This window comes from Bactrocera oleae, chromosome 4 (assembly GCF_042242935.1).
Source record: "Bactrocera oleae isolate idBacOlea1 chromosome 4, idBacOlea1, whole genome shotgun sequence".
Taxonomy (NCBI): Eukaryota; Metazoa; Arthropoda; class Insecta; order Diptera; family Tephritidae; genus Bactrocera; species Bactrocera oleae.
Window position 1 is genome coordinate 40588412 of NC_091538.1, and position 24201 is coordinate 40612612.

The 24201-nt window shown below is 35.2% G+C and overlaps 1 protein-coding gene across 3 annotated transcripts; it reads right to left on the minus strand.

The window, feature by feature from the left end:
- On the minus strand, positions 1-20248 carry LOC106615519 (facilitated trehalose transporter Tret1-2 homolog). Of its 3 annotated transcripts, none has more exons than XM_014231762.3 (7): positions 20089-20248; positions 11794-11976; positions 11594-11729; positions 1739-1933; positions 1493-1641; positions 1228-1387; positions 1-1166 (listed from the first exon to the last, which is right to left on the minus strand). In XM_014231762.3, the coding sequence occupies exons 2-7, from the start codon at positions 11914-11916 to the stop codon at positions 286-288; spliced, it is 1644 nt and encodes a 547-aa protein (XP_014087237.1). In that variant the 5' UTR covers positions 11917-11976; positions 20089-20248; the 3' UTR covers positions 1-285. The 3 variants fall into 3 exon arrangements, with proteins under 3 accessions (XP_014087237.1, XP_014087238.1, XP_014087239.1); XM_014231763.3 differs by lacking the exon at positions 20089-20248 and adding an exon at positions 19451-19911; XM_014231764.3 differs by lacking the exon at positions 20089-20248 and adding an exon at positions 14227-14372.
- Between the last annotated feature and the right edge of the window lie 3953 nt (positions 20249-24201).

The following is a 24201-nucleotide window of genomic DNA, read 5'->3' on the forward strand; positions in this document are numbered from 1 at the left end:
TTTGGGGAAATCCGATACAATTATATTTTTGTTTATATTATAATGTACATAAGTACATGTATTTATTCAAATACATATTCGTGCAAAGTAAATATATATGTACATATTATTCAAAAAATGTTTTTGGGTTACAAGTCTTTTTACTTTTAGACCTTAAAAACTTACATCACAGTCTAATTATTAATACGTATGTATATTTACTTTAAGTACAGATATGGCATTTTGAACTCATATTTAAAAGTTTCGACAAATATATTTGGTGCCGATATTCATTTCTACAGTCTATCACTCTTTGGCGTTTTCACCGTCTTCGTCTACTTTACTTAATTTCAAGAATACTTCATTAAGTTCCTGTTCGGAACGGTATATTCCCGACGCCTCCTCCATCGCTATTTGTGACTGCCGCCGTGCAATTTCCGCATTGCTTACCTTCCGTCCAGTACGGAAGTAGTTCTCAATCTCCAGTAATGTACGACCTCTCGTCTCAGGCACAATGAAATAAATAAATGCCACACCCAATAAAGATATCGCACTGAAAAAGGCGAAACAATTGGCAGTGCCAATCCAAGCTTCCGCGGTGGGATATAGTTTCACCACGCTGAAGGAGAACAGAAGTCCAACACACAATGTGAATCCATTAGCGCTGCCACGTACACGTTGTGGAAATACCTCTGATATCATGAAGAATGGCAGGGTTAGCAGTCCCATTGTGGAGAAGATTATGTGTAGCACAATGGCGAAGACAGACAATAATGGCACATGTTCTCCGATAACTGGCCACCAACCATTAGCCGCAAGCAATGTCATGCAAATAGTCATTCCGGTCGCTGAAATTATACCCGCTGGGCGACGTCCCCATTTTTCGAAAATCATGCCCATGAAGAATGTGGTAATTATACGTGCCACACCAACGAACACAGCCACCAGCAGCGGATCGGCAGAGACACCAGCGCGTGTAGCGATTTGTGCTGCAAATACAATCACAACAACAATGCCAGAGTACTGTTGAAAGAAAAAGAAGCCGATCATCATGAGCAGAGGTTTGTAGACCTCCGGTGAACGTATGGCCTGTAAAAGCGACTCATTGGCAGCGGCTGTCCGACTGATGTCTGAATTCTTTTTGATGAGCGCCAATTCCGTTTCGAATTCCTCGTAAATGTTGTTATCTGATTTAAGTAAGAAATTAAATCGGACAATAATCGGAATATTTCAATGTTTGAAACTGACCATTTTTCGAGAGACCCCGAAAATACTTGAGCGACTTGCGAGCACGCTCCTCATAGCCCTTTTGTAGCAGCCAACTTGGGGATTCAGGCATGGGCAGGCAACAGCAGAACGCCAAGCATTGGTAAACGACGGATATAATGGAGATCAGCTTAAAGTTGTTCTGTAACATAACAAATGTTACGGTACTCGTACTTGTATAATTCCATTTATAATTAATTATTTAAATTATATATGCACATTCTACGAGTATGTACTTAATACTCACCCGTATAAAATAACCCAACAAATACATTAACAATATACCGCTGGCTATTGCTATCGATGTACCCATAATCAGACGACCTCTTATCCGTGGTAAGCTGATTTCCGCAGCATACGAACCAATCGGGGACAGTGATAAACCAATCATAAGACCTACATGTATATTTACATCATTGATAATATAATTTGTTAGGTCTTTACATAATGTCCATTTACACTTATTACACATTACACTATTTCAATAATTTACCACATAAGAATCTGCCAATGAGTAACTGTATATAAATGGCATCACGTGTGCTTTGGTGGGGGGCAGTGACAAGCAGCAACAATCCGATAATACCAACGAAATTCGTGCATAACATCGTGTTTCTACGACCGATTCGATCCATGAGATAACCTACTAATAAGCCTCCCAGTGGACAGGCCATGCTATTGATAGAAGCTAAAATCGTCGAGAAAGATAACGCAACAGTTAGAAATTAATAAAAATTTGCAACAACAACACATGATATTTTTATAAATTTTTAGAAAAAAAGTCCTTGCTTTTTCTAAGCTCCAAGACAAATATAATTCCTGGACTCATACCGTTACTGCTCATAATCATTCCCGGATTCTTTTTTACTCCGTTTTAGACAAGGGTGTATTTTTTAGTTTTCATATAAATATTTATACCTATTTTGCAGTAAATAATTACACAACTAGGATTTTGGGGAGCTGTTCTTAAAAGTTATTATTTGATCTTAGGTCATTATTATTGCATTGAATTTGCGACTGTTACGAATTACCTGTCTACCAAAAACTCACGAACGACTAACACTAAAAAAGGAAAATTAAAAAATATTTCAAATAAAGAAAACCTACAACGTGGTTACGAAACTGAAGAGACGCCATTTATGAGGAGAGCTATAACTTGGATCAGGATCACATTAGGGAGAAGCATCTGCTAACTAAAATATTTTTAAAAAGTGTACGTGGTCTCGCCACCTAATAGGTTTAATGTGGTATCTCCTAAACCACTAAAGCTATGATAACCAAATTTACTGAGAATACATGTTTTTAGCACCTCTATCGACATTGCGAAAATGGGTGAAATCGAGTGACAACCCCGCCCACTCCCCGGTACTGTTTAAAGCTACTAAAAGAGCGATAAATCAAGCACTAAACACCCCAGAGACATTAAATTCTATCTCTGGGATAGTATTAGATGACTTTAAAGTAATCGCGTTCAAAATTAGACAGTGGGCATGGCCTCGCCCACTTTTAGGTGAAACCCATATCTTGGGATCTGCTTAACCGATTTCAACCAAATTCGGTACATAATATTCTTCTCATATTTCTATATTATAGTGCGAAAATGGGCGAAATCGAATCACTATGCAAATTAAGCAATAATGATGTAAATCGAACCAAAACTGTTCAAGCCCCTAGGTACTGGATATGTGGACAAATTCGCAGAGCATCCTTTAATGATAATAGTATGTAAGTGCAAGAAGCGATTTTGGTTTTTGTCGATATGTATGTACCATAGGTGTTGATGCTTGATGTAAGCAATTTTATTTTGCGTGTTTATTTGATTTACTATTTTGACGATTTGTTATTATAGTAAAGGTCTACGCGTCTTTGTGTATATTATTTTAATTGGCGGTTATTTTAAATATATTTATTATGGTTTAGTAGGGACACCGACTCCACGCCTAGCTCAGATATGGCCAGAATGGGTGCTCCTTTGAAAACATACCCGGGGATTAGAGCTGTGAAATCGGAGGGATCTTGCGAACGATGTTTGGCCGCGAATTGAGAACGTCTTCATTTCGAGTTAGTAAAATGAAAAATTCGTCATAGTTAGATTTGTAAGCTACTTTTTTTTGGCATGGGATTTGAAGCTTTTACAACTTATTCCCATAAACCACCCATATAAGGAGCGCTTATATAGTAGCGATAAGTGAGAGTGGATCGCAGGAGGTCGGGGGATCTTCTCGCCTTGAATAAAGTTCACCTGTCACTGTCCAATGGGAACTCATGTGGTGCGGCTTAGAATACTACCCGATGGTAGTTGTCAAAGCCGTATGGAGTAAGGTGAAGTGGAAACATCCCGGCACTTTCTCCTCCACTGGCCGGCTTTTGCTAGCTTGCGCTTGAAACATCTCGGCAATCTCACTTTTGGCGGACCAGAAGAATTGGCCGAAACAGATATTGGCCGTCTCAACAAGTTTGTCATAGGCACAAAGCGCTTTGTCGACATGTAAGGGTCTATTGATCCGGCTCATAGGAGTTTTGGGTACCACAACGGACCGGCGTTTAAGGTGTCCAAGTGTGATTCTTCTTAGGATCGACCCTCTTACCTAACCTAAGCTTTTTGTATCGTTATTGGCAAGCGCCATCCTGCGGAGTCGAAAAGTTACATACTTGCGACTTTAAAACTGATCTTGTCAGAAGGAACTCTGACTTGGTTTTTTCCTCCAATTCATGGAGTGTTGGAACATTGTGAATTTAGTGGTAGTCGTACGACGTACCGACCATTATCTGATCGAGTAGTTGTTTCTTTGTAGAAGTATTCACAGTAGTGATCTTCTTGGATTGTAACTGATGTGCGGGAGAGTTCTTTTAACTCCCAACATTTACTGAGTTGCGATATTATGTGTTCTTTTAATTTTTTGTTAACTTAAGTTGTTGATGTGGAAACTGGTGCTGCAACTAGTCCACTTATAATCCAACCGAATGAAGCGTTTTGGGCAGAGGAGGGTGGATGAAATTTATTCAATACCTTTAAGTATTATTTGCGGTATAAGGTCGCTGCCAATATTTATTTGAGCGGGGGTGTTGCAGTTGAGATCTGCTAGCTTTAGGTGTGAAACCTTTTGCCAATGCTTGCTATTTATCGGTACAAAATAAAACCTAGGAAGTAAACATAGTTTGCAAGTTAGGTAGAAAGTATAACCTAGGTAAAAAAAACCTCTTCAATGCACCTTTTGTAATTAACGCCTTAATATTTCTACGAAAGTTGCTTGATGACACCAAAAAGGGCAAACGTGTTTACAGACGTGAATTCGGGCTCTAAGATATTCAATAAATAGGGCGCAACACATCGGGTAATTTCAGTTTACGCGAGCAGCTTAAACTTTAAACCACGGAAACAACTTTGAAAATCAACGAAAAAAATCCTTATATAAATAATTCGCATTGTTTAAATTATATTATTATTACTTAATTTATTAATATTTTAGTATATTTTATATTTCTATAATATTTTTTTCATAATTTTTGAAAATGACAAGAGTATCTAGGCAATCGCTAGAACAAAGACGTCGCAATGCTCTGAATAGATGCCGACGACAGTATAGTCAAAATTTGGAAAGTAATAGACAAAGGAACGCTGACTATATTGCAGAACCAAGCAGCTCAAATTTGGAGTATCGCAATGAGGAAAGAACCCGTGACAGTTTTGCACACAGTAGGACATTCGAACAGGCGATTGAATCCGGAATATAGAGTAGAGGAGCAGGAGGGAGACACAGTAGGAGATTCGAACAGACGAATGAATCCGGAATACAGAATAGCGGAGCAGGAGCGCGACACAACAGAACATTCAAACAGAGTACAGAGTAGCGGAGCAGGAGTGAGACATAGTAGGACATTCAAACAGCCGCTTGAATCCGGAATATAGAGCTGAAGAGCAGGTACGCAACACCACGGAACACTCCTGAATATAGGACAGCGGAGCAGGAGCGCGATACAGTAGGACATTCGAACAGGCGCTTGAATCCGGAATATAGAGCTGAAGAGCAGGAACGTAACACCGTAGAACACTCAAACAGAGGAATGAATCCCGAATACAGAGCAGCGGAGCTATTCAAACAGGCGCTTGAATCCGGAATATAGGGCTGAAGAGCAGGAACGCAACACCGCAGAACACTCAATGAACACGAACACAACAACTTTTGCAATACATGCTATCGGATTCTTAGGAAAGGATTGGAGTTTCCGGATATTTCGGAATGTCTTCAGGATTTAACGTGTCTGGAGGAAAGACTGATATCTCCGAGGATCCCATTTATGCGCATCATCTCCCTAGGATATGAACGACAATGTGCTATTCGTGGAGCAGTGGTGAATATTCCGATTTCTGTTGTAGATACAGCCACCATATTATTTAAGTGCACTTGAAATGTCGATTGGAATATGAGCAAAATTTATGACGGAGACAGGGCGACCAGCAAAGAAATTGGAAGTAGCTGCTGGGTACAGAGCTCTACGTCAAGCATAATATACAAATGTCAAGTGATTGGCTAGCAAATGTTGGAAACGAGAAAACTGTGCCATTTATTGCGGATCCTGCAGATCACGCAGAAGTAAGAGACCTGCTAAATGCCCGTCAGGAAAATGTACCGCTTGAAATGGAAGAAGAATTAAATTTGAGGGATGAAAATTTTGTCAGCAACCTTATCCAGCATGATGATGAGCTCTGAAAAGGTGAGGCTGATAAGGACAGATCCAGTTACATGTTCCAGGTATTTCGAGAATCAATTCCGCGAAATGCTAAAATTATTACAAAATTGATGGTTTGGAGAGCATTTAGTAGTCCGTTACTATTACAGAATTGAATTCCAGCATAGGGGATCACCACATTGTCATGGCATGTACTGGCTAAGTAACGCACCACAATTAAAAAGTGATGGAATCATCAATACAAATGAAGTTGAAACATTCATCGACCGACACATCATAACCGATGGGGATGATTTGGACTTACTGGAATTCATTCAGTATCAAAAACACAGACATGGTCGAGCTTGCCTAAGAGACCTACATGGAAAGCAAGTGTGCCGATTATAATCTAATAGAGGAGTATCAACACTACTGAGACAAGCCATGGAGGAAATAAATGCAGGAAATTTCTCCATTAAAAGAAAATTGCAGCACATCGGAAACAAATTTGTAAATGGATCGGAAATATCGGCTCAAGAAGCAGCTTATAATATTTTGGGACTGCATCTATGCCAGTAGTGGGGAAATATTTATAAATACATCACATCCAAACAACCGAGTAAGGATGATAAAGCCCAGACATGAATTGAATGCTTTACAGGAGGACTCTACGGATATATATGTGCCGAGTGTGCTGAAGCACTACTCTCACAGGCCCGATCAATTGGAAGAACTATGCTTAGCAGATTTTGCAGCATGGTTCAAATTTTGCAAAACAAGCAGAATAGTTTCTGATAATAACGAAGACTACAACGAAGTAGAAAACGAGGATGCCACGATATCTGCCCTTCCAATGGCATTAGAAGATGGATCAGGATTTTTAAGGAAAAGGAAGCAAGCCCTCAGTTTTCGCTGGAAACGTTTTAGCGTTGAAACTTCAAGAGCCGATTTCTTCAGAGAAACCGCCATGATGTTTCACCCATGGAGAAATGAGGAAACAGACGAATCGAGAGTGCAAATTGAGCAGAGTAAACTCAAATATGACAAATTTTCATCGAACAATATTGAAAGGATTTTCGAAAACCTTCATGTTACAGCTGATGATCGAACTCCCTCACAACTTTTAGATCCCGAATTCAGAACTCTAGCCGTTCCAGAGCAAACAGGAGACATTAATGTTTTCCAAGAGCACAACAATACAGAGGAAGAGGCGGTTCGATTAATTACACTCCCACCTTTAATATTAGAAGACGGTTTACTGGCAATGGTGCAGTCACTTAACAACAAACAGAGGGAATACTTTGCTCATGTAATGCACAATGTCAGTAAAAAGGAAATTATCTTCGAATATGTCGGAGGCGGTGCTGGAGTGAGCAAGAGTCGGCTTATAACGACTATATATCAGTCGTTGACATTGCGAGCTAATAGTGCACCAGGAACCAACCCCGAAACAGTCAAGGTGTCACTCTGCGCACCCACTGGCAAAGCAGCATTTGGAATTGGAGGCCTAACCCTACTTCGCGTTTTTCACTCCCCCTCAACCAGTCTTCCGGAGATCTTCGGCCACTGAATAGCGGCACATTAAACACTATTCATGCCAATCTCATAGATATTAGGCTTATTATAATTGACGCAATTTCAATAGTTGGAGCAAAGATGTTTGCATATTTAGATTCTAGGTTAAAGCAAATTTTCAGGAGCAGCGCTGACTTTAGGGGTATATAAGGATATGAAGGCTACAATGTTATTGCTCGCCTTGATGGAGACCAACGACGACCTGCCAAAATATATTATAATATACTACAAGCAAGATAGGTGCCCAGGTCTATCAGAAGGATCATTTTTAAGGAACGACACCGGTTCAACAAACGTTTACCAACTGTTAAACGTAAAAAATTCAACAGTTTCCATATCACTTGTGTACAGGAACCCCCGCTATAGACTTCCGGAATTTAGAAACCAAGTAGAAAATAATATCCGTCAGATAACTGAACAGTGTAATGGACCGTCAGTAGTCCTTGGTAACTTTAACATATGTCGCCTAACAGCAACTGACGATTTGGAGGCTCCATTACAACAGTTAGGATTTCAATCTTAATTGGCTAAGGTCGCCACAACAAAACAAGAAACAGCAATAGATTGGGTATGGACAAACATGGATCCTGCAATGACATCATGTATCACATATGAAACACCGGAATATTTTTAAGCTTTAGAAAATAGATATATTATATATGTATGTAGATATACTTATGTTAGATTCAATGTTATTAAATATATGTTTGTATTATAATATAAAGTGTAAGTCATAGATACCATTATTGTAACTTACATATTATATAAAAAAGTATTATAGAGTAATAAATATTATTATATGTTATATATTTTTTATTTTCTATAAATATAACAACTTGTTTTTTTATTTTAATTTAGTATGATTACTAGCATTAATTCGAATAGAAGATTTTTTATATCAAACAACCTGGTTAGAAAGAAAATGTTTTCCGTTGGATGCATACCGTTGGCCGGTTACGTTTTCAAGTGTAGTCATACATATAGTAGTTACTAAAAGAAATGCACCTGTGAAGGGTATTATAGCTTTGGCGCAGCCGAAGTTAACGTTTTTTCTTGTTTTTAGTATCATTCATTATTTATTTTTCTTTGAAAAGATGTACAACTACAATTGTATGTGTTTTAATATGTATGTACGTATATTGTTCAAACTAATAACTTTTAACTTTAACAGCGCTTTTTGTATTTTTGATTTTAATAAATTATTTATTATTTTTTTTAAATTTCTAGTAGTGTTAATTTTACTTAACGTATTAAATTTTATTTGAAATTTTAAAGTCTAATTGACCTAATGTATATACCCTACATAGGCATAGGCATAGATTCTATGTCGTATGTATAAATATGTATGTACGCACTACAAAGAGAGCGCGAAAGAGAAGTGAATCCCGTGCAGGCAATTTCCCTTATGCACGTATATTTATGTACAAGTATGTAATTATTTATTATATGTTTATGTATCCTTTGTTATGTAAATATTATATATTTTTGTCTATGTTAATATTATATAATAGGCAAGCGAATATGTATGCTTGTTTTTGTTTTCTTTAGATTATAGTTGTGTTATTTATTTTGCCTTTTACTTATTTTTAAGCAATCTTGCTTACTTTTTTGTGTTTGTAGAAAAGTGTGTTTATAAACACAAAGGTAAGCATATATGTATGTAAAGGCATTCGATAATTATTTATTTTTAATTGGATATACATATATTGTACCAAACTGTTTTCGGGTGTTCCTTTAAATTAAACTCACAAGTATGACAGTTTGGTAACCGTTTTTTGTTGTTTTGTATTGAGTAAAACTGTATCTATGCATACATATTTACATATATTAATTAAAAGGTGAAATGAATGCGCTCACTCTGTTTTCCTTTAAGGGTTTTTGGGAATAATGTGTCTGTATATATGTATGGTATTCGTGTGTGGTAATATTCATGTGATCCTCTCCGAAATGCTTTCAGCTTTATGTTTTTTAAATTCACGCCCGATTGCGTTGTTTTTTGTTTGTCCAAAATGATTTGCAAATTTTGCACTGTGTATTTATGTAAATATGTTTGTTTATTTGTGTCTATTTATATGTTTACATTTGTTTGCTTTATTTGTGTTTTAACTATTTTAAGCTATTGCCACCTGTTTTTTTTGGTATTATTGCATGTGAGTTTTCTGTATGTAAATATGTAGATATGACTGTATACATATATGTATATATATATTGCCACTGCATTTCTTTGCTTCGTCACCACTTTGTATATTTCTATATATGTATGTTATTATGTATTTTTATACTCTCGCAACCTTTTGCTACAGAGTATAATAGTTTTGTTCACCTAACGGTTGTTTGTATCACCTAAAACTAATTGAGTTAGATATAAGGTTATATATATAGGTATAAATGATCAGGATGAAGAGACGAGTTGAAATCCGGGTGACTGTCTGTCCGTCCGTCCGTCCGTGCAAGCTCTAACTTGAGTAAAAATTGAGATATCTTTATGAAACTTGGTAGACATGTTTCTTGGTACAGTAAGACGGTTTGTATTGCAGATGGGCGTAATCGGAATACTGCCACGCCCACAAAATGCCATTAATCAAAAACAAATAAATTGCCATAATTAAGCTATTTGGGACACAGGATCACATTAGAGAGGGGCATCTGCAGTTACAATTTTTTTTTAAAGTGGGCGTGATCCCGCCCCTAATAGCTTTAATGTGCATATCTCCTAAACCGCTAATGATATAATATAATAACAAAATTCACTGGAAGGAAATGTTTTTAGAACCTCTACCTACAGTGTGAAAATAGTTAAAATCGCAACTCCGCCCACTCCCCATATAACGGTACTGGTAAAAACTACTAAAAGCACGATAAATCAAGCGCTAAACACGCCAGAGGCATTAAATTTTATCTATGGAATGGTGTGAGATGACTTTATAGAAACCGCGTTCAAAATTCGATAGTGGGCGTGGCACCGCCCACTTTTAGGTGAAAACCCATATCTTCTGAACCATATCTGCTTGACCGATTTCAACCAAATTCGGTGCATAACGTTATTTTCATATTTCTATGTTATAGTGCGAAAATTTGCGAAATCGGACTACAACCACGCATATTTCCCATATAACACCATTTTCAATTCCATCTGATTCTTTCATTTTCCGCTATGCAAATCAAGCAACAATTATTGCAACGAGGTAAAACTTTGCGTGAATAATACGTTTAAAGTATGCCACCTTGTGACCAAAAATTGTCTAAATCGAACCAAAACTGTTCAAGCCCCTAAATATATGGACCCCAGTACCTATAGTTGACCTTTTACCGAAAATATCAGTCAATCCACAAAGAAATCTCAAACAAGTATACCATTTGACTTTGCGAGAGTATAAAATGTTCGGTTACATCCGAACTTAGCAATTCCCTATTTGTTTCCAATAGTGCCTTTCTGTGAGGCTCGAAGAACCATGTACAATACTATTGTCTACCCAAATTTATTGGTGAGCACTAACCACCTTTTGTGAGCTTTGATATAAATTACCACTACGAACAACTTGAAGAAAAATGCAGTTGTGATTGTTATGTACTTCGACCGACTTCGCCGTCTGCGTCGTACTCGAAAAAAGGAAGTTGACGTTGCTCCGTTTACAATCGAATTTTGATGTGCGCTCATGCTCGTAGACGACAAGCGAATGATGCCGTGAGGGCGATGATCCTGCCCGTTGTTAGGTGTACAGGTGCCGTGTTAAAGTGTGTTGTGTTGTCCTGGGTTCCCAATGGAACAGTATTCGCCTTTATCGGAGCAACTGCGCCGGGCAAAATCTTGAGCTTAAAACCGTCAAACATTGTGGTAAAGTGGTATATTTTTATATTTATAAAATCGGCGGACACGTCCACATGCGCCCATTTGGGTGAAATTTGACAGAAGCCGTCAGCGAATTTATTTTGCGATAGTGGCACTTTCTAACGGTATGGCTATATATGTATATACATAAGTATATATACGTATCTAACTATTTTCGTTAAATCTATATACATATCTTAAAAATTACCTCTAGGTATCATCAGTATTGGTTTTCGAATAGTTAAATATTCTAATACTATTCATTATACTCACCAAACCAACTACTTTCCTCGGTGTTGAGATGGTAAATATCATTTGGATCTGTTAATTGAGCAAGCGACACAGAAGGTAGAGCCACGGACATGCCCGATGCTACCACACACGTATTTCCAAGGATTACCATCAGCTCCTATAATGGTTTTATTATCGTACGAATTATCAATGTATTTTAATACAATTGAGTTTTTAGTCACCTGACGCAATACTGCTTTTTTGCGTTCGCCTAACGGTTTCGGTGGCTTTATTTTATCGAGACCCTTCACAATTAAAACTGTTTGTGCTGAACTGCCGTTGTGCAATTCAGAGTGATTCGTCATTTCGGGTGTGATGTTTTTATATTATATTGATTGATTTACGTAAATAATTGCAATGCTTATCTGAAATGATATGTTGTAAAATCAGCATATAAATCATCAAGTAAATAATATACATATGTATGTATACATATGTGTGCACTTTAAAAGGGTAATCAAAGGTGTGGGAATGATATAAAACAGTTCGTAATTTGCAATTAAAAAGTAAGGTGGAATAATTTCGTTTGGAGCCGAAATTAAAACACCGATGGGTACTATAGAACTACATACAAACTTCAAAAAAACCACAAAGTTTTTATCTGTCGAGATATCTCCACAAAACTCGGCATGAGTTATTATCAAAAATAACGGTATAATCTCTTACGAAACTTTTTGGATTGGACAGGTATAGCATATAGCTGCCATACAAACTGAACAATCGGACTCAAGTCCCCGTATGGGAAACTTTTGTTTTTGACAAAGCATCCTCACGAAATATGGCATGAATTATTGCACAAAGCAATCTCCGAAGAAAGTGTTCCAATCGGTTCACTATAGCAAATAGCTGTCATACAAACTGATCGATTGAAAACAAGCTCATGTGAGGAACACTTGAACCTGTATAGTATATACAGGGTATTGTAGCTTCGATGCAGCCGAAGTTAACGTTTTTTCTTGTTTGCATATAAATTGAACTTTTAATAGTAGATGCCAAGGCATATATTTTTAGTACCAAATTAATTTTTGATATGACACAAGTGTGATATAAGGTAATCATTAACATATCTTCTATATTAATCAATATACTTACATATGTTAGTGAGGTAAAGTCCAAAGGCAGAACGAAAATTTTGGTAAAGGGGTAAGGAAAGTATGAATCGATTGCAACAATTTTTGGGTCAGAAATATCAGAACCGCGCAGTTAACTATTACAAAGTCAAACATGCTATTAATTACAACATTATCTTGAAAGTGGATATGATTCTAGATTGATTTTCGTCCATTTTGCAGCTGTGTCCAGCGAACAATAACATTGCACAGTCTCAATCGATCCCAAGTGAACTTATTTCGTGGTACCGTAAGATGGTTGGTATTGCAGATGGGCGTAATCGGGCCACTACCACGCCCACAAAACGTCATTAATTTTTTTTTAAGTGGGCGTATATCCTAAACAGCTAAAGCTATAATAACAAAATTCACTGAGAACAAAAGGTTTTAGCACCTCTATCGGCAGAAAATGACTCCCCATATAACGGTACTGTTAAAAACTCCTAAAAACGCGATAAATCAAGCACTAAATACGCCAGAGACATTAAATTATATCTCTGGGATGGTATAACTGTATAAGAACCGCGTTCAAAATTAGTCAGTGGGCGTTGCACCGCCCACTTTTAGGTGAAAACCCATATCTTGGGATCTGCTTAACCGATTTCAACCAAATTCGGTATATAACATTCTTCTCATATTTCTATGTTCTATTTCATATTTATAGTGCGAAAATGGGCGAAATCGGATAACACCGACGCATATTTCCCATATAACACCATTTTAAATTCCAACTGATTCTTTCACTTTCCACTATGCAAACCAAGCAACAATGATTGTATCGGAGTAAAACTTTGCGGGAATAATATGTTTAAAGTGTGCCACCTTGTGACCAAAAATTTTCTAAATCGAATTAAAAATTGTTCAAGCCCCTAAGTACTGAATATGCGGACCCCAGTGCCTACAGTTGACTTTTGACCGAAAATATCGGTCAATGTGTAATATATATAATTGACATTCATTTAATAAAATAAAAAAATGAAACTCTCGATAATAGTACTTGTATGTCATGTCTGTGTTAAAACTGGGTTGAATCGGAATAATACTTCTTTTAATATAAAATTTTGACAACACCTGAAGAAATTTCCCGGGCTTTGATCCTTGCAAGTTGCGAGAGTATAAAATGTTCGGTTACACCCGAACTTAGAACTTCCTTACTTTTATTTATACTATCTTCGTTGCAGCTTTATTTGGCTTGCTTAAGTTGCTTATATATACAACATACATACTCGTACATATGTATGTATGTAATTATGTATGTGACATTACACCTTGTAAGCAAATTTAGTCGAATTTGTTAATTTATGAATGTCATATCTCAACGAGAACCATATAATTATTATAACAAATTACCACCTTTTCAGTTTTTACTTAACATAGATTTGAATTTATTGCTTTTTTAACACTTATCTACAAAACATGTCCTAGGGCTATATGTTTTTTTTATAACTTTTTTACATATAGATGCCACCAGTTATATATTACTAATTTATCAATTTGTATCTTTACCGTATAAGTACGAGCAATTCAAAATTTCCAAATATTCCAACACACTGAACTTTATTTATTTATCGAACACGAAATTGTAAAACAGATTTCTACTCCCGCCAAATACCTTAGCTATTCGATAGTGATTTTCGTAAAGGAAACTTAATTTGTCAGTCGAAGTAAAAATTTGCACTTTTGATGCATACGAGCCGGCTAATATACTGCATTGGCTTTCCTGACGTAAACGAAGTGGGAAGTGCACACGAAGTTCTATTTTCGCTGCTTTTATATTTGTTTTGATTGGAATTCCTACAGCTGATTGAAACAGCTGTTTCTGAACTAACAAACTGTTAGCTGATAATGCAATGCACTTGTGGTAGAGCCATGGACAGCGAAATAGAAACGATGAGCTTAGGTGTTTAAATTTTAATTAGGCAGTGGATAAATTAAATAAATAATTATAATACTCTGAACATGCGTTGGTACAATAACAAAATATTTTCAAAGCTCTAAAAACTTTGTTTAAACCTATTAATTATTAATTAGGAAGTATGAATAATTATAACAAGTAGCAACAACAAGCCTAATTATAATTTACGCACACACTTTATGTACGTATGTATATATTCTTTGAGTTTATAGTATAGACGACGGAATAATGGCGCCTTGTTAAAAAATCTTTAATCGTATGCAAAGTAATGTTCAAATCTTGCATAAAAAATTTTTTAAAATATACCATAGCTCATATTATCCACAGTAACGTGGCAAGTGCTGTAATAGCAAATATATAAATATTTGTATTTATATATGAAGGTACATAAATATATATATGTACATACATATGTATATATATACACGTTATCATTTAACAAACCGAAATTTGAGTAAAATGCAAACAACGTGACGTCTCACAGTGGTTCAAGTCCATTGAAAATGTTAAAATTTTATTTATTTGATTACCACAACTCAAATGACATAATAGAAACATAGTAGCACTGAACACCGAAAAAATACGTAAATGGTTATGCTTCCGTGCATGTATGTATGAATGTTTAAACAATAACAAATATGTTTCGTTTTATATTGTTTCATAACATACATACCAAGAAAAAATCCACTAAGAGCTCATATTTATGTACCACTGTACGAGTATATGATTGAATGAAGTTGCGCAGTCAATTGGTGGTACTTGCAGCTCTCCTAAATTATTGTTCTGCAGTCGTTAATTTATCTTTATCCTACAAAATGACTAGTCCCATACATATTTTTCAAATGTGGACAAGGAATTCCCTTCATAACATCAATTTTGATTAAAGGACAAATGTAACTGAAATAAATATATCGATTAGTTCGATTTTTTATCTGCTTGCACGAGGAAATGCAGGTTGCCCCACTTACATACATATTTATTCTTATCAGCCATGACTTTACACTGCCACTTATATAAATACGTACATACATACATACATTACTGGGTAATCCAAGGAAGTCTGATTTCTAAGTACTAAAGATATCGGAATTGATGTCAAGCCAAGCATATAAGTTGGAGACAAAAATTGCACCCACGAATACCTTTCTTTATAAAAAAAAAATCACGCCTATTACAAACATATTGTATATGTTTTGGATATAGTTATTAAATCGTCAATGTGAATTTATTATGTTTACTTGTAATTCGATGAAGTAATTATTTTGAAATAGTACTTCACAATGGATGTACCAGTACATTGAGCTGAAATCTTATTTGGCTGTGCGAAAACGTTTCACCTTTTAGAAAATAATTACTTAAAATATTGTTCGTAGCAGGCGTAACAAAAATAGTAACATATAAAAAAGAAAAGAAAGGGATCCTCTGAAAGGGAAACAATGGTTAAACTTTTGGAAGAAGGAAAAACATACGGAGAAACGGTAGATATGTATGTTGAAAGAACACATTCTTCCACAAAAAGAATAATAAAAAATTACAAACATACCGCCACTTTTATATCTCGGCCCATCCAGGGCGGCCAAAAATATTAGAATGTGACAGAATATATGAAGCAAAACCCCCGACTTGCTGCAAACTAAATCGCTCAATATTTTAAGAAAAGTTCATGAACTTCGAAACCTTTAAAAAAAAGGCAGGGTTTAATGGTATTTATGAAGAATTCGGTAAAAGAATATCTTTGCTCGACTTATGTACCCTGTACGCAGACTTTTGTTTTGCTTTGTTTATATGTTATTGTCAGAAATTTAATCACTTTTATTATCATAAAACTACATATTTAGTATCCTTAAATGAATATCAAATAAATTGGTTTTATAAAAAGTATACAAAATTATTTTTCCAACGATTTGTTTTTGTTGGTACCTTGTACGCAGACTGTTTCTGTCTAGTGTATGCAATCCTATATCTAACTCGATTATTTTTAGGTGATATAAAAAACCGTTAGGTGAACGAAATTATTATACTCTGTAGCAACATGATGCAAGAGTATAAAAAACCGAGTTATGTGGATTGAGGCTGCCGAAGCCGATCTAGTAGAGCTGTGGCTAGCCAAAAATTATAAAATTATAACTAAACTCAACTCATTAATAAATTTTATTGTTGATGATTTTCTTTCCTGTATGTTAACATACTATCTGGCTACACTGGTCGAAAGGTATAAAGTTATCTGAATGGAATAATGCGAAGAAAGCATTATGGTACTTGATAATACCTACAATACTTTGTACTATTAACGAGAGGTTTTTCAAACGCAATTTCAACTTTGAGGATACTTAAGTTTCAAGTGCATTTTTGAAACGCATAACCACTTAATTGTTTATATCGAACTATACACAAACTCAAACTACATACATGCATATGTATATGCATAAACGAGTGTATAAAGTGTGAAATTATTAAACTCAGCAAATTTAACATTGAGAATAGAAGAATCAGATAAGTAGTGCAGAATTGAATACTACTATCTCAATTTTTTTTAATAAAAAGCTTTAAATATTTATTTATTATAATCTTATAAGGAAACATTAAGAGTATTGTATGATAAAGTGGGTTGTGCGACAAAAAGAGAGGTCATCTTTTCCGGTGTTTTGGTAAATTCGGTTAAATACTTTCCCTAATATAAAGTTTTTCAAACTTCCGGTTGACTGCATACCGTATATACAGTGGCGAGCAGAATTGAGTGAAACTGACTTTCATCACCCATAAAAACATAACCACACAAGTCCAAAATTTTTTTTGTTTTATTTTTATTATTTAATTTTTAACAAATTCTAGTAAAGAACAATGACTAATTAGAAAAATTCGAAGAGTTTGAAAGAAAAAACGAAAGAAACTCGCATAAACTCAATTTTGCACGTGTTATGACTTCCAAGTATTTTGCCCTCTCTCTTCTCTTCTCAGCATAAATCAGCCAGATTCACCGTTATATTTGTTCTTATGCTATTTGTGAATTGGTTTCGAATTAGAAATAATTTGTCGATATTTGAAAAAAATTAGAAAATTATCTGAAGAAATGGAAAATAATGTTGTGAGCCTGACCGAGAATGGCTGTACTACAAGGAAAATTTCCAAGGGGCTTGGTATTAGCCAATCGGCGGTGATCGCAGTTCAAAAGAGGCGAAATGTGACTCCCAAACCGCAAGTCGCAGGTCGCAAAAAATTATTGAAGGACTCAGATGCTCGACTAATGATGTCCGAAATGAGAAAAAACAAGCTACTGACACCAAAGGGTGCCTCTCTGGTCATCAACAAAAAAGTTAGTGAATGGACTGCTAGAAGAACGCTACGAGACATTGGATATATTTCAAGTGTGAAAAAAACAAACCTGCATTGTCCGATAAGAATATTAAAGCGCGTTTGAAATTTGCAAGGGAGCATCAAAATTGGACCATTGATGATTGGAAACGTGTTGTCTGGTCTGATGAGTCCAAATTTAATCGTTTTCAGTCAGACGGAAAGCAATACTGCTGGCGTAGACCCGGAGAACGTATACAAAGACACCACGTAAAACAAACTGTTAAACATGGCGGAGTTTTGTAAACATGCACTCAATTCTGCTCGCCACTGTATGTATGCCGAATACAACAGTCAATGTGTGAGTTATCTTTATAACATTGGGTGGAGATAGGTTCTCGAGCATATTTTAGTTGAATGCTAAAAGAAAATGCAATAATTCTCTGACTCGAACTTCTTCTGGTCACAATATAATCAATATAGTGATTTTCGACTTTCCGATTGACTTTATACCGTATATATAGGTAAATATGTGTGATATTTAAACGAAATAAAATAGACGCAGCTATTTTATTAGCCATAATAAGTTATAGCTATGAATATAAATTATATTGGTTTAGACCTTGCTGTAGCCCCATAAGACTAATATAACTTTTTAAGTTACTTTGGTTGACTTTCCCTTATACTCTTATAACCCAAAATACAAAATTTTGTTTCTCTTTTTTTAGTTGATATCGCAAATATCTGAATAAAATTAAACGAGAACATGTTAGTTATGTTAGCACTAAGTCTAACTGTAGTAAACATTATTTTATTGCAAAGATGAGATCAGATCATTATGCAATAAAACTTAAAACTAATTCACACAGGAGGTCAGAAAGAATGTGTAATTGGAATAGAAAACCTTCATGACTCTTATCATATTCAAAATCCCATCTAATTTATTAAAAGTAGAGTATCGGTTTATGTTGTTCAAAGGATTTTTCCTGTTTAGGTTTTAAGCTTTTATTCAGAATTATAGATTTGAGATATCGGCATTCCTCATGGGATTTATAGATAATAAGGTATCGATAGTACATGGATATTTATGTATGTATATATATACATTTGTATGTAGAAATGACATGTGATAAAATCTAATTGCAGTCCTTTAGGAATGTTCGGTAGCTTTGCCTCTGCTCGAAAGGCAAGTTAAGAAACCCGTGATCATATCGGTGGCTTGTATGACAAAAAGATGGGCCTATCGCATACCTATTTTGAAATCTCTTTTCTCAATTTATGTTAGCATAAGCGCCAACGTCTCCTACTAAGCCAATTATTTATTTCTTTTATGTTTTTTTAATATGCAACGTTTTGTGCGTATGATGAAACTTCATATTTTTCTACGGATATATGTAAGTAATATTCAAATAATAAAAATTATTTTTTGTCCTGTTGTTTTAGATAATGATGAAAAAATAATTTGATTACAATTGAGTGTATAAGCTATGAGTAAAACTGTTGGGTAAAAGTAGCAATATTCACCTTCACTTGGTCTTTAGAATTGGCTTTGACCGTAATAGTACTATAAAAACGTTTAAATGCACATTTATACTTGAATTTCTTTGCTCTATCACACTTTCCTTTAAAAAAAATTCCGCGTTCGATATTTAATATACATACATATAATTGTATTTTATTTATATCCTTTATTTACACATAGTTTTTTGTAATGTCATTGTACATTTCAAGTTCAGAGCTATAAAGTCCTTACTTCGCGGCACTTGTCTAGTGCAACGGATGTAGCAGGATATTAATATCCTTCGGACTCACTAATTATATTTGCCACACCGAACTCAGCAAACTTAAAGGACTTGGGTTAACACACGTATGTACAACGTTACAGGAAATCGAAACCGTCAGTAGAATTATGATCGTTGCCGTTAGCATTTGCCGCTAAGCGTCCGCGTGCATCGAGCCGTTTTTTAGCAATGGCAATTCGCCTATGAATTGCTGTAGCCAAAGTACAAATCGAATCGTCAGCCAATACCGGCAAACTTATTCAATTCGAACAATTGAACGATGAACAATAAAACAAATGGCAGAGACAAACTACATATAGACATACAATATACACATACTTATGTATGCGTTTACTGTGAGTTCTTATTAGCTGTACTCACGCGACATTAACGCCACTTTTTGACCATTCAATTGCTGCGAATCAAGTCACCAGTCACAAGTCACTCGACCAGTCGTTTACATACTGACGCATACACAGTTAGGAATTTAAGTCTCCCTTTGACAATTTTGAATATTGAAGCTAATTAAATTGTTTGAAAAATATTGTTCACATCATAATCATCATAAAAGCACTTGATTCAGAGTGTTCAGTTTGTGTGACAGATATGTATATGCTATAGTGTTTCGATATCGGCGGTTCCAACAATTGAGCAACTTCTTGGGAAGAAAAGGACGTGTGCAAAATTTCAGATCAGTATCTCAAAAAATGAGGGAGTAGTTCGCTACTATAAGCAGACAGACGGGCATGCCCAAATCGAGTCAGCTCGTCATGCGGATCATTTATATATGTATATATTATATAACAAATCCAGAAATGCTAGCCAATATTTAAGTACCAGCCGTAAAAATAAAAGATGTACATATGAAGCTCTCAAAATTGTATAATCTTTCAGTTTTTGGCTCACAATTAATCTAAGTTCGTAGGTATGTATACATGTATGTACATGGGTAGATTGGATGTCTGACGACGCACATAGGCCTGCAGGAGGCCCATTGCGAATATATGAGTATAGTTTCGTAAATTCACTTTCCAGTTTCTTACCGTGTATTATGCACACTTAATAATGTAAAAAACATATGTATTTGTATTAAAGTATGTGCACAAACAGTCATAAATATAATAGACAAGACGCTGCCCTACTGATGTACTGAATTGTTTATCCAATAAAAAATTAATAGTTTTTCCAGTTCCCATTCACTTAATATAGCGGTAATTAGTAACGCGCCGCCACGCGAGCAGACGCTCCGCTACATTGTACTTCGCTGCATTCTCAATTGCTGGAAAATTGCGTCAATCTTACGTTTCATTTCACAGACCAATACGAGCAATTAATACAATGCGTATGTATGTATGTGCACATATACATTTGTTAGAAAAATTGCAATTTAATGAAATCAAATCATCGCCAGCAATCGCTGTATCTCACACGCGGAACACTAGCAACTTTAACTGAAATGTATATACAAATTTAACAGTTATTGCTTACATTAGCAGCAAAGCGGCAATACAATTTGTCACTGCCGCGCCACAAAGCAAACACCTATTATCGGTGGCATAACGAGCGCCCCACACATTATGCCTTTCCTACGTTATTCGCTGCCTCGGTGTGTGTGCATATGTGCTGACCGAACAAACATCGCACATACATAAGTATTTATGCATTATTTGGTAAATATGTACGCGATTGTCGGTTTGTAGTTCCGTTCGTTGTCGTTCGTTAGCCAAGTGAACTTGACATTGACAGCAGCTAAGGCACGAGCTTTCCCTTCGACACATATGCACTTGTATGTTCAGGTAAGTGTCTTAGTTTAGAACTAATGCCGATAAAAATTATTGTGATATTTCGCAGTGAAAGTTTAATTTGGATAAAGCACTTTCTGTGAAGTAGAAAAATAGACATTCCAGAGCAGTTGGTTCTTTTTACATTATCAAATAATTACAAAAACTTTAAGTATTACTGACCTGAAAGATATGTAAGATTTTTTATTCATTATATTCTTACATTTATTCATTTTACTTACAGTGTATTACAAAACTAAGTATGCACTATGTATATGCGTGAAAAAAGTTATATCAATTGCAAAATAAAAATAAAACTTTTCTTGTTTTTTACAATAACAATTATGCATAACATCACCTTTCTGGGTATGATAGATCGATGTCATTCTCATTTCCCGTTATTAAGAGCCGTTTGATTTTTTCAGAAAAAACCAAAAATCACGTCACATAAATATGTATGCAATTTACTATTTCAGTATGTTTTCGACTGTTTGCTTCAAAATCATTAAATAATTATTTTTTGTTTAAGATATAAAGATTTACAAGTTTTAATAAAATTTTAGTCGTAATTTAATTTAAATTTTGATCATGACGCCGCGCGGAAGAGAACTGTTACAAGATTTAAAAGATATTATAATAAAACTATATAAAGAACAAAAAAGTCTATATAAATGGTCAGGATAATGAGACGAGTTGAAATCCGAGGACTGTCTGTCTGAAACTTGGTACACGTGTTCCTTGGCAAAAAAGTAGGGACGAGTTCGTAGACGGGCGTAATCGGACCACTGCCATGCCCACAAAACGCCATTACCTGAAAACCTTTAAATTGCCATAACTAAGCACTAAATTAAGATATGGAATTCCAATTTTGGCACAGAGGATCGCAGTAGAAAGGGACACAAGTTCTAGTATGCAAATCAAACACCAACAAATATATCGGGATACAATTTTGCACGAATAATACCTTGAGGATCCTTTCCTGATAATAGTATGTCTGTATGTCAAAAATGGATTGAATCGGATCAACACTTTCCTTAGTCCCCATATACCTACCGGAAATATTTTCGAACTTCCGGCTGACTTCATACCGCATAAATCGGCCAATGTGTGAGTTATGTTAATGAAATTGAGAGAGTAAATATCACATACATACATATGTATATCTGACCCCATTATTATTAGCTGACCCCAATTAAAATATAGTACTAAAATCAAGTCTAAATTAATGATCTTCAATATAAGTTAAGAAGACACCAAATTTGATTTTAATTTTTCACAATTTCTTCGAATAATGAATGGTTAATTCTTTCGCAAAGTTTGTAATATGAAGTTTTACCAGCACCTGAAGGCATTTGATTCTTGCAAGTTGCAAGAGTATAAAATGTTCGGTTACACTCGAACTTAGCCCCTTCCTTATTTGTTTTCAATTGACAAAATGACGGACGCAGGAAAGCTTAAAAAAAATTTATACATTTCATTTAAATCTACCGAACGGTTTTCGGTATAGTGGTAACAAGTTTAAAAAGAAAGAAACGCATTTGAAGTTTGATAATATTGTAGTTAAGTAATACGCTGCTGCTCTCTGCCTGATTTCAAATGTTCCAGAGCGCCAGAGAACCCTTTGCTCGTTATCGAATAACATTAAATGTATTTGTCGGATTTACTTAAAATTTTCCGAAAATATTTCCAAGATATTATACTTAAATAGATTTTTTGAAAATTCTGATTTCCCCGAACCACGTAAAGCGGTATTTAGATTGTTTACCTATTTCAAAATATATTCTTATATCTTTTTCAAACAAGTTTTATATAAATTTTATCTAAAAAATTTGTAGAAAACTGCCCCTTATTGGTATTGGAGTAAACACATCATTTGGGATAAAAATAAAGAATACGTACGAAGACGAATTATATTTCGCGAACTAATACGTTTGTTTTCTATAAATTTAAAAAAATATACAATATGTAACAACAAAAAAAAAAAAGTTTATTCGAAGTTTCAAAATTAGTGGATCCATAACTCATACAACTCTTCCTACTCTATATACATATATACAAGCATATGGTTACATATGTTTTCAAACGATTTGTCCAATTTGTAAACCCTGAAAAATCTCCGCCAATCTACAAAAATATAAACCTGGTTAAGCTATACATTCATATGTAGTTCAAATTGCGCACGATAGCCTTGTATTGTTTATAGCAAGCAATTGCATTAAAGATTTATTGGAAAAACCATCTTTTACACCTAAAAATATTTTCACGAATGTGAATCAAGAAATTCATACTGTGCGGCGATTCGTGGCGGCATCGTATTGATACGAGTGTATTACAAATTTAGTGTGAACGCCATACAAAACCCCCTTTGTGTTCGTGCCTCGCTGCTCCATATAATACCTGCGCCGCCGGTAGCAAATACAGCGACTTTTGCTTTCTTACAGTTCGATTGTTTGTTGGTGTATGGTAACGGGCTTGGTTGTTGTATGTTTGTTTTGTTGTATTTATTTTAGTTTTCTTATTTTCGTTGCAACTGTAGCTGGGTCTAAATTGTTCTGTTCTTTAATGACTTTAGTTCGTTTCTTCGTATTGTTGAATATTAATTAGTTAAACTGTGCAACAAAATGAATGCCTTTGGATTCAAAGTCGTAAATAATGAGTTTAAAAAAATTGGTATTGCAACACGTATTTTATGCATTTTTAAAGTTGTACATTT

Excerpts from the sequence above, each read along its gene's own strand:
- LOC106615519 (XM_014231762.3), bottom strand. The coding sequence starts at position 11,916 with ATGACGAATCACTCTGAATTGCACAACGGCAGTTCAGCACAAACAGTT. Across the intron at positions 11,730-11,793 it reads AAAAAGCAGTATTGCGTCAG|GAGCTGATGGTAATCCTTGG; the intron begins GTGACTAAAAAC and ends AAACCATTATAG. Across the intron at positions 1,167-1,227 it reads TCGGGGTCTCTCGAAAAATG|ATAACAACATTTACGAGGAA; the intron begins GTCAGTTTCAAA and ends TACTTAAATCAG.